This window comes from Nelumbo lutea, chromosome 5 (assembly GCF_056320005.1).
Source record: "Nelumbo lutea isolate HS-2025 chromosome 5, American lotus-T2T, whole genome shotgun sequence".
NCBI lineage: Eukaryota > Viridiplantae > Streptophyta > Magnoliopsida > Proteales > Nelumbonaceae > Nelumbo > Nelumbo lutea.
The window spans coordinates 44761401-44775210 of record NC_142688.1 but is presented as its reverse complement, the minus strand read 5'-3'; the positions used below and the strand labels follow the sequence as shown (position 1 = coordinate 44775210).

General features: G+C 37.8%; 1 protein-coding gene across 1 annotated transcript; it reads left to right on the top strand.

Annotated features, from left to right (window-relative positions):
* The first annotated feature begins 568 nt into the window (after positions 1-568).
* On the top strand, positions 569-1202 carry LOC148852087 (uncharacterized). Its single transcript, XM_088946003.1, has one exon. The coding sequence runs from the start codon at positions 589-591 to the stop codon at positions 1036-1038; it is 450 nt and encodes a 149-aa protein (XP_088802129.1). The 5' UTR covers positions 569-588; the 3' UTR covers positions 1039-1202.
* Positions 1203-13810: the final 12608 nt, after the last annotated feature.

Below are 13810 nucleotides of genomic sequence, written 5' to 3'. Positions count from 1 at the left end.
TACAGGGAACATAAAATTTTTTTAAATACTACTGAAAAAGGAATATGAAAACCAAACTTTCCTCGAAATCCGTAAAACAACTGACCCTTAGGCTTTTCTTCCCGTTTTCCTTTTTTTTTTATTATTATTATTGTTTTGTAATACACAATAGGGGAGGCACTCCCCAAACCCTTAGACTCACCCCCAACTTACCTGCGTGAAGACTGGACTTAATCCCACGTCTCTGACCAACCAGAAGCAAAGTTAAATCAGAATTTACAGTACTCAATCTATTCATTTATATGAAATTTGCACCGCAAACAAATGGAAACTACTGAACTCAATTTTTCTCCATCCAGTTAAAAAACCAAGAAAAACAGGACCATTATTGGGATGCTTGACGATGAATCAGTGGGTTCAGTTGTGGGCCGAGCTGTCTACAGGCTCCAGGCTCCAGCAAGTTCAGTTGTTTGTACTCAAAATTTCTCTTCCTTCCATCTTCCAGGAAATGACCCAACTACCCAAACACTTCAGTACGAGCCCCACCACCGCATTCATTAATACTAGCAAAGCAGCAGAGAGCTTACACATGACCCTCCAGAGACAAACATGGAAGCTCTCCTTTCCCAATTCACCCTCCTAACAAACCAGGCGTTGCAGGACAAGAACTTCGACCCTGCAACAATCGACGAGCTTATGAAATTCTTCGAAATCGAGGCCTACAACTCATGGGCTGCACTGGAAATCGAACAGAATAAAGCCGTCGAAGAAGCCGAGGCCTCCTTGAGAGACGTCGAGGACTACCTCGACTCCATCCTGGACGGCGCCATGGATGACTTCCGACGCTTCGAAGAGGAAATGGACAAGGCGGCAAAGGCTGAACTGGAGAGCCTGGTTCAAGAGGCGAAGACTGCAAAGAAGATGGGAAAATTGATCGAGAGTGCAGCCACAATCGCTTCCAAGAAGTACATAGAAGCTGCACTCTCTTCCGCCACTGCTTCAATGAAATCAGCATTCAAAGGGGTCTCCTTTGCTCCTTCTAAGGTTCATCCCTCTTAAGAGCCCCTTCTCTGTGTCATGACTCATGAAAAGAGCACCAGCTCTAAATAAATCTGTCTGCAGTTTTAATTGTTTTTGTTGCTGGTGCTATTAATGCCAGTTTGGGTATTCTGGAATTATTGTAAGTATTTAGTTTTCAATTCTAGATAAGCAGATTTCATGAATTTCTGGGTCGATTGAGTTAGAGATGTTGTTAATCTGATAAGGGCGGTTCTCTGTTTTTGTGGTTCGTATTTTCTGTGTTCTCTTTGGTTGGCAAGCAAGGACAAAACCCTTCTGGTTTAGATGTTTCTAGCCGTCCGATCCCATTGACTATGCGTTAGATTTTTAATACATGAACAGCGAATAATCAATTTGCATAACGTTGAAACTTTTTCTACATAAATTTCTGAAAATATGCATTTGAAACCACACAGCATCAATTCTCTTTATGTCTAGACTCTCTGCAACTCTTTGAAGCTCGATTCATAGACACCCTTTTGTAGCTCTCCACCAGCCATCTCTGTACTCTATTTTGCTTATATCCCCAAGACACCCTGTATTGGCACACGAGTGCCCTGTCTAAACCATTCAATAAAAGGGATTGAAACTTGAAACAGTTTTTTTTTTTTTTTCTCTGGGTTTTGTTTCTCCAAAGGTTTCAACTGGCTGCAGAGTGAAGATAAGCAAGTTAAAAAAAAAAAAAAAAAAAAGAAAAGCTTCATTTCTTAGTGGCATTTCTGAACATCTCCTGAAGTTTTGTAAATGTAATCAGTTCCCTTGAACTTTTTACATAGTTGCAAGTGACCTGTCTACTACAATTTTCTAAAAAATGACATTAAAATGTCTAAATATCCATGCAAATTACTTTTAACAAAAATGTTTACATTTCAAGTTTTCTGTTCTTATGAATTACTATCCCAAACCCTTTTAATATCTTTTCTGAAATTGATTTATTTTTCAAATTTGCCCTTCATATCAATCATTCAAAAGTAAAGTTTCAACTTTAAATTTGTTTTTTATGAAGGTTGTATTATTCTTTTTCTCATAAAAACCATTTTCAATAATAATTATCTATTTTGAATATTTTTATGCCCATTTTTAAAAAATTTTAATAGAGATGGTCTACTTACAACTGTATTAGAAAATCCGGGGAGATGATTGCCATTATTTAACTTTAGGGGAAATTTCAGCAATAATTAAAAACTTCGGGGAAGTTTCAGAAATTTATCCTAAAATAAAAATAAAAATTAGTGACCACATCCACCCATTTAATGGTTTCACATTCAATTTTCTTGTATTTTGTAGATAGTTTTACAAGGAAGAAAACCTAAAAACCAATTACCCTAGAAAAACTTTACTCCCCTGTCACTTCCTAAACAGCCAAGCGTGACAAATTAGTCAATAGAGAACTGGTTTTGCTGATCCATGCCTAATATAAAAGCGACGTCGTATCCTGTCTGTGAATTTAGTATCAATCCACAGTCGGATTCAGCCGACCTATACGGTGGTGGGGCTTAAATTTCTGGGATGGACTGAACTATAAAAACCCCTAAATATTTCGAGTGTACAACATTATGACCTGTGTTCAATTATTGAGTTCCATGTACCCCTGTTTATTAAAGAATTATTTTAATTCAATGAGCCAGGTCATGAGGTGTCCGGCTGCCCCCATTTGATTTGGACTACTCAAATATACATATGGAATTCCTGACTAACAAATATTATCTTTTCCTTTTCCTTTTGCTGGCTATGTTGGGATCCAGCTTTTAATTAGGACATCAACAAGAGAGAGAGGTAAAGGTCAAGAATAATGACGAAATAGATGGTAAACAAGCTATCTAAAAGTCTTATTGACACCATTATATATTTGTTCATCTTCTTTCTTTGTTTACTCAGCCAAAGTCAATTAGGGGCTCTCATCTTAGGGGGCGCTTTTAACAGTTGGATTGGTCTCATCTAGCTGTGCCAATACATGATGGACATATGTTTGCTTTAAGTAAAACCCAACATCATGATAAACCAGACCCGGCATGAGACTCCCAGTCTGAATTAACATTTTGCACTGATTTTTTTTTTCAGGAAGGATAACAACATGTTATATTAAAACATAGAAAAATACAAAAAGGCCCTTCAAAGATCATAGATAAGCTTTGTTATATAAGCGAGGTTGTTGGGCAAGTCTTTTTTGAAATATCTTTTAGACTCTGATAGTTAGAAAGACATAATAGGCTTTTGCATCAAGATCTTATCAGTCTGAAGACTGTTTGGTTAAGGAGTGTTTTTTCACACGAAGATAACTTGAAAAAACCAAAAATCTCCATTTTGATCTTCCCAAAAATAGCCCAGAATGAGCACAATGTCTGTTTTGATCATGAGTGTTTGCAATCTCTCGAAGACTGTTTGCAATTTCTCGAAGCTTATAACTTTGCCAAAGAATCGGCCACTGAACTAAGCTCCTTATGAACCCAAGTAGGGATAGCTGACATAGCAAAAGCCAGGTCCCTAGCCTTGCCAAGGTACTAGTCCAGCCACCATGGACACTCCTCCCAAGAGGTCAACCATTTGATCATGAGTGCTGAATGACCTTCAATGACAAAGGAACTTAAGCCAAGGTTCATGGCAATTCAAAGCCTAGTGAGGAGAACCAAAACCTCTGCCTTTGTTGAGTTAGTTGAATCGATTCATCCCATTGAATGCTCAAAAACTATCACCTTATTATAGAGTAAAAGATGCCCTCCACTCCAACTAGACCAAGATTGCCCAAAGAGATCCCATCGAATCTTAAAACAACCCGGTGGACAGCGCTAGTAGGTTGTTTGAATACTAAATAAGGAGGGGAAGTAGGGGATTTAAATATTACACTTCTTTGGGCTCAAGCCTCAAATCGGGCACATTTAAATTTTTACAAACATCCAATCTGAGCTGCCCTTTACCAATGACCTACTAGCTGAGATAACCACTTCGTAGTTTTCTAAAAATCAGAGGAATAGGATCAAACATATGTAACTATGGGCGTAGGTATAAAGGTAGAGAGAAAGATAGTGCCCTTGGTATAGGAGTGGAGCTTTTTTCTCTTGTTTTTGTTCTTTGGGTTAAGAGGGGAAAAGTATAACAGGCGTACAAGAGTTAAGGGTTGGTTTGGGTTGCAACTCACAAGGTACTTGCACTATTTTTTATTTTCTATCAAGAATAGTTATCATCTCTCACATGAACGTAAATGGTAAGGTTGAATCATGTAAATACTTTGTCTTCTTAATGGTGCTTGTTTATATTTGTCATTGCTTGGATTTTGTTATTTTTATTGCTATTGGATTTTTATTGGTTTCTATTTCAAATACTCTATGATTTTATCTTGTGGGTGATTGTTGTGAGGCCCCAACAAAATGGTATCAAAGCTCCCGGTTGGTATTTACAAGGTGTTGTGAAATTGTCTAAGATATAATGACAACAAAAGGTATAAGTTCTCAGTTCCAGATTAAGAGGTTTGATGGCAAAAGCAACTTTATCTTTATGGAAAAGAAGGGTGAAGGACATCCTATTTCAACAAAGCTTGGCTGAAGTGTTGAAAGGAAATGGATGAAAAGCCAGAAGACATAAAGGATGTTGATTGGGAGGACATCAAGTCAAGATATATTACTACAATTCAATTGCTCCTAGCTGATAATGTTATATTGAATGTTATCGATGATGATTATGCACTAAAGTTGTACAACAAGTTGGAGAAACTCTATTAAGGAAAAACTTTACCACAAAGTTATAGCTGAAGTGTTAGTTGTACGGGTTGAAGATGGTAGAAGGTGGGAATAGTGTCTTGGATCAATTAAGGAAAGTTGATGTGAATGTGGAGGAAGAAAACAAGGCCCTATCGCTTTTTACCTTACTTCTTGATTCATTTGAAAACTTGGTGACAATGTTATTATGCAAGAAAAATACAATGAAGTTTGAAGAAGTCACCATATCCAATGAGGTTAAGAGGAAGCTCAAGTATAAAAGTGGGCAGGATTTTGCATTGGATATGTAAGGAACGGATCGAAAAGGAAGGTCATCTGACAAGGAATCTAACAGTGACAGGTCTAAATCCAAGGTCATGAAAAAGGGCAATGTACAGTGTTACAAATACAAGGAATTTATTCACATAAAAAGAGATGGTTCTACATGAAAGAAGGGTGGGGATGAATTTGAAAGCGTTGTAATTGCATTAGATCATGATCGAGATATTCTCACAGTCTCCAAAGGTATGCGCAAATTTTCTGTAAATGAGTGGGTTTTAAATTCCAGATGATATGCATATTTGTTGCAAAGAATAATATTTTGATACGTCCCAAGAGAGGAAAATAGGTATTGTCTCCTTGGATGATGGATCTACATATAACATCATGGGCATTGGAACAATGAAAATCAAAATGTTTGATGGAATGGCTTACACTTTGGGTGGTGTGGAATGTTGGTTAGATTCCAAGGGTTGCAAGGTCTTTACTATAGGTGGAGTCATGAAAATTACCCGCGGAGGTATGGTTTTAATAAAGGGAGAAAAATGCAAGGGTTTGCATTATCTAGTTAGGAGAGTAGTTCCCACGACTTCGATGGGATGTTGGAAACATAGTGCACAAGGTATAGATGACGATCATAGTGTGGAGACAAGTGCTATAAGTTTCGCAAAGTCCTTTTCACAAATAGTGTGGAGACAAGTGCTAGAAATATCCAAGGTATAGATGATAATGATAGGAATATTCCTATTAGGACAAAAGAATGATCGAAGTTCCTCTTTAAAATGACTAGGATTGTTAACTTGGGTGTAGTTACACAGATACATTAGTTGTTTTGTTTGAATCAGGTGGAATCAGGACAAAGTGATTTAAGTTATGTTTAGTTAGTAATGTTTTACAAGGCCAATAGAGGTTTGCAGTATTTTCAAACAAGTGAAGGCACAAAAGATAGATCTCTAAGGTGGTTAAAAAATAACTCAAAGTGGAGATTGTTGGGGTTGTATCTTATTTTTCAACCATTTGATTATTTTTAATCTAAAGGTTGGTGTAATCACTCTTTAGATTAAAAAGAGTTTTACATATTAAAGGTTTCTTTTGTATGTAGGGTTAGGGTTTTTTGAAACAAGTGCGAAAGACGTTTACTCTTTTTCTTGTTGGAGAGAGAAAAAAGTAGTAGAGAGAAAGAGGGTGCTCTTAGTGCAAGAGTGGAGTTTTTTCTCTTGTTTTTTGTTTTTGAGTTGAAGGAGGAAAGGGAGAACGAGTGTACAAGGGTTAAGAATTTGTTTGAATTGCAAGCCACAATGTACCTATATTGTTTCTCATTTTCTTTCATAGTGAAGAATAGTTTTGTCTCTCCTGTGGATGTAAGTGGCAAGACCAAACTGCATAGTTTCTCCATCTTCTTGGTAGTAGTTATTTTTATTTTTCGTTTCTTGGATTTCGTTATTTTTGTTACTATTAGATTTTTCTTGGTTACTATTTCAAATACTTTGTGATTTTATCTTGTGGGTGATTGTTATGAAGCCCCAACAGTCCCTACAGCTTGGTCTTCCTATGATAAGTTGTGATATCAAAACAAAGGGTTTTTTCTATTTTACAAGCCACTTGTACAACATGGAGTTTTGAAAGACATCGATAGGATTTCTTAGATAATATCCATGAAAATCTTACATTTTTTTTTGTACAAGAGATTTGAGGTTGGTACAAAGCAGGGTGAATGAGAGGCCCACTAACCATACCATGGAGAGCTTGCATGTTCACAAGTTCACAAGTTTAATTTAGTGGGCCATCAGCACGGAAATCTTACAAACATTAATAATACAAATTCTATAATTCAATAGGCTATAAATAAAGCCTAAACACACAAATAATGCAAACCGTAACAATGTATGTAAAATAAAACATTGCAATCAACAAACCAGATATTTCATGTGCATGATACAAATGATCGCATGGAAGAAATTGGATTATGTATTTCACATAATCAATACATTGTGAAAAAGAATATCTTAAAAGAACAAGTGCAAAAAATATACATGGGAGATTCTTGGATCTTGTTGACAAAGCAAACAAACATTATTATTAACAAGCCCCAACAACTCTTTCAGTTCAGACTAAGTAATCAAAGATTCCTACTCAAACACCATAAAAACAGTCCAAATTTAGGATGAATATTCAGCTTCCATGTTTTCTTTAGGAAAACTAATAACTTTCCATCCAATTGACCATTAAGATTCTTTTGTGTAGAAAGATAAAAGGACTTAACTAAAAATACATGCATTTAACATATTTCAAAAAATAAATGAACAAGTTTGTCTTGCCCCTTAGGGAGGGTTGTTTTATGCTAAAAGAATAGGCATCATACTTTCATAGAGTAGGCATTGACAAAATCAACATTTTGGAGAACTGTCATTTTAAAACCCAGTCTTGGGACTAGTTGAGAAATAGGCAATCTAGCCATCTAATCCAAATCGGATCTTAGGCACTAATGTGTAGGTCATTACATAACCAATCACAATTCATAAGCGAATACCACTATGTTTGCATCATGCACTAAATTCCAACCCTTTTTCTATTGAGTAAAAACCCATAAGGGAAAATTCCATTAAGTTCCGCCATGGATGGAAGGGCTTAGTCTATCAACCTAATCCATATTCAACTCCCAGATCTAGCCCAATATTTTTATACTCCTAAAGGTTTTTTTTCCCACATCCATAAATATCCACTTATATCTTGAGCCCAAGTCATCAAAAGCATGAAGAAAATATTAGAAGAGAGTACGGGAGGATTCGAGCTAAGCTGAATCAAATATTTGATTTAATTTTGGTTTACTAAAAAATATGAGGCTTGAGCTCGATTCGAGATAAAGACTTGAACTCACATCAACTCAAAAGCTCATATAGCTTGCCTTAAGCTAGATTGTGAACTAAATTTATATATATATATTATAATTTGGCATGGATCAACTCTCAAGTCTCACAAGTTGAGCTTTATTGGGGTCGATTTATCTTGGCTTCAAGCTCAATTTAGACCAAGTCGAATCACTTTTTTCGCAAACCAAGCTCGGTTAGATTGTAAGAAATTTGATTCATGTCCAAAAATTTCCTAAACCTAATCCCAACCACAACTAAACCTAGACCAACTTGTTTAAACTTAAGCAAACCTAGTTAGGACCAAAACCTGCCTGAACCTAATCCCAACTACAATTGAACCTAAACCAACATGTTTAAACTTAAGTGAACCTAGTTGGGACCAATACCTGCTTGAACCTAGTACCAACCGCAATTGAACCTAACCCAACTTGTTTAAACTTAGTTGAACTTAATTAGGACCATAACATGCTTGAACCTAATCCCATCCATGGTTGACCTTGACACAATTCATTCAAACCTAGTTAAAACTAGTTAGGACCAAAGATTGCTAGAACCCAATCCTATCCAATCAAAACCTAACCCAACCTAACTTAACTTATTAAGATCAGACCCAACTTACTTAACCAACAATATTAAGCCCGAACTTGTTCTATTTAAATCAATCCAAAGAAACATTCAACTCACATAAATCTGTAATAACTAAACCAACTCATCTAGATCTGCTCAAACTAAATCCCACCATCTAAACCAAACCAACAGACTTTTGACTCACAATAACCAAAGAAACCTATCCAAGCTAACCCAAACCCAACTAAAACAATCCAAACTACGCTCATTCAACCCACCTAAACCAACTTAAACCAAACCAACTCACTTAGACATACAAGAACCAAACAAACCTATCCAAACCAACCCAAAGGCACCTAAAACTATACTAATCTAGTTTAGACCACATTCATTCAACCCACCTAGACTTATTGGGGCCAAACTACAGACTATCAATCCCACCCTTAGGAATGGAATGCACCTTATTAGTTGCAAACTACAATTTATACCAACCTTGAATCACCCCTTTGGTTTTGCCATCAATAATGATAAGAAAGTCAAGGAATGATCTAAGCTCTTCAAGATCATGCATCCCATTTAAATTGTAATTCTTTGTGCTTGAACTTATTGACTAAAATTAGGATTACACCCCCAATTAGGAAGTGTACAATAGTTCTAGGGTTTGAAACTTCAAACCTGTGGTCATGCTATACACAATTTGTTTACAAAACTTACTTGCTTTTTCATTATTAGTCACAATGTCAAACACTCATTTGCATTAGATCTAGCAACCGATCATCCAATTAGGTGAAGGCTAGTAGATGCACAACCATTAGGACACTTGGGAAACCTTGGTCGTTTTGGTCCATTCGAAACCTTTAAACCGATCACCAACTTGAGAAGCTCATTAGTCTATGAGTGGAGGTTTGAAGGTCAACAACCACATTGTGTTCATGTGTAAATTAAGAGCTTTTTAATGAGAAAGCCTAGATCATAGGGGTAGAACACGAGTGTTGGTTGCTTACATTTATTTTTCTTCTTTTCCTAAATCTATTTTTTAGTTTTCAATTTTTTTCAATTAGTCATAGTTTTCAAAAATGCTTTTGTTTTTAGGCGGTAGTCCACTAGCATCACATTTTGCATAAACCTAGCATTAGCTTACAACCTAACCCAGCCCAAGGATAATTAGAACTTTAACATAATAGGCTATTGACACCCAAACTAAGCACTGCTACGAACTGTGCTATCCCATCTATCCCAAACCTAAAACAAAACATGTCAGCCTTAGTTAGGATATAACCACATGAACCCTTACATAGAAAAATTGACATAACAGACCCAAATTAAAAATAGTCCCCTTTACTACAACAAAGCCACCCTTCAGTAAAACAAGTCCTTCCTTAATGAAAAGACTAGACCAAACTAAACTTGATTCTAGGATCCCATTCTAATCAAATACAAGATTTGGATTGTATTAGAAAAGGCTTAAATCTTTGCCTAAACCAAACCAAGACCCCTCGATATTTGGAAAAACCTAAGAACCTAAGCCTAAAACAATATTGATGAGGGTAGATTTGGCTCTCCACTAACATCATGACACATGGCATCTCAAAACAACCAGATGACACCCCTACATCACCTAGGCAATGATTTTCCTTAGCCAAAATGATGGAGTCCCACCTGGCGACCTATCTGCCTATGCCACCGACCTAGAGACCTACCTCCGCTGACCTAGCGACTTGCCTTTGCCGTAGACCTGGCGACCTGCCACCACTGCCGACCTGGCAACCTACCTTTGCCGCCTACCTGGCAACCTGCCTCTACTACTGACCTGATGGCCTACCTCTACCAACCGGGCAACTTGCCTTTGTTGCCGACCTGTGGTACCTCATCTATACCAATCGAAGTGACCTCAACGTGAGGAGCGACCTCCCTCGAGGACTTGCCGGCCTGATTGAGGTCCAAGTGGCGACTTGCGGGACGTGCTTGCCAACCAACTCTGCATGCATCCCGTCACTCCTAGGTCTCTCGAAAGTTAGCTCTCACACCAAATGTTTCAGAGGGAATCAGTAACACGTAAATGTTGGCCTACGTGCACGACTACCTCCGAGGACTTCAGACCAATTAGGCACATCTTCCTAGAGATCCCAGACATAATGCATGATGCCCACGCCAAACAATGCCTATATAAAGGCCTTACCTCCAACCTTGGAAGGTAGGTGCGCAATTTAGCTCTCACAACTCTCTATCTCGCTTTTAGCTCTCTCAAAAATATCTCCAGCTTGCTGACTTATGCATCAGAGTGTCCACATTGGGTAAAGCAACCCGAGCACTTTGACACTATTTCCCTATAGGTCGCCCCAATAAGCTATTCAACGTCATTATTTAGCTAAGCGTCCGAGCCACCTTGCACCTAGGAACCACTCAGCTAAGCATCCGAGCCACATTCCAGGTAGGGACTGTTTAGCTAGGCATCCAAGCTACACTCCGAGTAAGGATTGTTCAGTTAGGCATCCGAGTCACCTGCCAACCGGGAGTTGCTGAAACGCGCATCATCAAATACAAACCAACCCTTGTCAAAGCCTAAAACAAACCAAAGCTAGACCAAGACTTCTTAGTGGCCTTTTCTAAAATCAAAACCAAACCATCAAAGAATAAGGACAAAAAATAGAAAACAAGATATACCCAAACCATAGTATACCTAGATATGAGGCCAAAACTAGACAATACAAAGGTCAAGAAAACTCTCCATGATCAAACCGAATCCTTTCCCACTAGGGCCTACTCTAATAAAGAAACCTTACTTGCCAAAAATAAATCAACTTAAGACACAGATGAATTAAGAAACAAGTAGAACTGAAGAACTACCAACCAAACTTAGAACCCAATCTAGAATCACTAGCACACCCAGAGCTAAAGGTAACCAATGCATCAGACTTTTACTACAATTTTCTGATGATTTACTAGACACTTGCATAATTTTCTGATTGCATTCCATTTTAGGAATTCATAGGATCAAGGCCACTAAATGTGTTCCTTACCTTAGAAAACACTAGTTTTTATCAAAAATGTTCTCTCTATCCATGCATGTGGTCCACATCTAGAAATATCCTTTCATGATAAGGGAATCAAATTCAAGAAACCCAGAATGACAGTATCCCCATCTTCCTTAAGGAGAAATAGCATCATTGGCCATGGTACCTGTTGAATCATGGCATGAAGAGTTTGCCTAGATTAAGAAAAAAATAAAGGAGCTAAGGAGAACATGCTCAGACTTGGCACATGACTTCAAAACACAATGCCTACACCCAAGATTGAGACTTTCTAAGAGAGTCAAGTCTCCAAGTTTTCACAAATTCAATGGGATAAGTTGCCCAAAGGCCCACCTCCAACTTTACTGCAATGACATGCTTCAACTTAGATCCGATGAGCATTTCTTGGTCTAGTATTTTTATAAAAGCCCAAAGGGAATTGCACTCACCTGGGACACCCGCCTTGACTTGGAAGTTAGAAGGAGCTAGGATAGGCTAATAAAGAAATTTCTCAAGAACTTTTGGTATTATCAGCCCCTAACACTAAGAGACATAGCAACAATGACTCAAGGCCCTAATGAGAGTTTTTCATAATACTTATGTCAAAGGATATCACTCTCTTTTGAAATGCAAGACCCAATAACTAAAGAGGAGCTTATCAGAATCTTTGTCCACACCTTGGGGAAACCATTTTTCACTCGTCTAATATCCCAAGCACTACAAGATTTTAATCAACTCCTAGATGTTGGAGTGAATCTTGAATGGACACTCAAACATGGAAGATTTTCATTTAAGAAGATCCAACTCAAGAGGAAACTGTTACACTAGTATTCTTAAAAATGTCTAGCCTCTATCACACAACTTCCTCAATCAATCCAGCAAGGGGTGTTAAACTCCTACTACGGTGCCAAATCAACCATCACAAAGATTCAATCCTAGAGAATATTGTGCATTCCATTAGGGACCCATGCAATAGACAGACAGACTATTCACCACTAAAAGTCAAAGTCCAAGGACCTATTGACACAGGAATATATTAATTGTGATCAATAACATAATCAAAATGTAAACCAAAACTAAGACCGATTTGAACCCCTCATGAAGGGTAGGGGTGAGAAAATGGATAGGTTCTACCCATAATCGAATGGAACCAACCTTGAATCAGCCTTGAACCGACCCTACCTTAATTATCTATTACAAGCTAGGGTCTAGTTACAAATTCTTGGAACCAACCCCCACCTAGGTCGGTTCCAGGGTCTAGGGGTTTACCCTACCCGAACCAACCCAATGAACCAGCCTTGGTTGGCCTTGGTGAAACCAGCCTTGGAATTGAATTTGCCTTCAAATAAACCCCAAAAATTTTTTAAGGATGTAAAGATTTGAGCCCAAGCACTCATGATTACAAAAGTCATGGTCTCACTTGACCATCGAGTTACTTAAGTGATTTGATCATTTGTTTTCATTTTAATATTTGTATGTGTAATAAATAATGTAAAATTTAATATGTACAAATTTTAAATTATAATGAAAATTTTTCAACCATATATTAATATATTATGATGATCTACAGATTAAATTACTCAATTTAATCAATAAAGACAATATAAGTTTTAAACTATATATTATCATTATTGAAAATCAAGTTTTTGAAGGACATGTTTCATTTTTTTCTTGAAGGGTGAGAGTAAAGAAAGAATAGTTTCCATAGGTAGACCCTATATCCAACCCTGGAACCACCAAGGTCAAAACCAATCATGGAACTAGACTTGTTCATGGGTCGGGCCAGGTCGAGCTCGGCCCGAGCTTTCACTCTGTATTAACAGATTTTTCTAAAGCCCGAGCTTGAGCCCGGCCCGACCAACGGGCCTACAACTTGGGCCCGAACTCGACCCTCATAAAAAGCCCGAAGCCCAGGCCTGGGCCCGAGCCCAAAATTTATCCCATGTTGTTACTACTACTGAAGTGGCTGAATAGAGAGAGAGAGAGAGAGAGAGAGAAATTTTAAAGAAAAAAATAAAAAATGTATATATTAAATTATAAATATATATATATTTCAATAAATATTATATTATTTATATATTTTATATATAACCCGAGCTCTCCCTTCGAGGTCCTGAGCCTTACAAGGAGCACAAAAGACAAAAAATCCGAATTGCCCACCCAGGGGCAGTTCGAGCCATACTTCTATCCGAACTCAAGACTTCACCTCGCACACTACTTCGGCTCCAAGTCGCCTGAATGAACAGTCGTACCTGACACCCAGGAAGCCCTTACACGAAGGCGGCGCACCTGGCTGATTAGGGGTCCGACACATGACAGCCGCCCTCCAACGGCCACTTGCCACCACCATCTC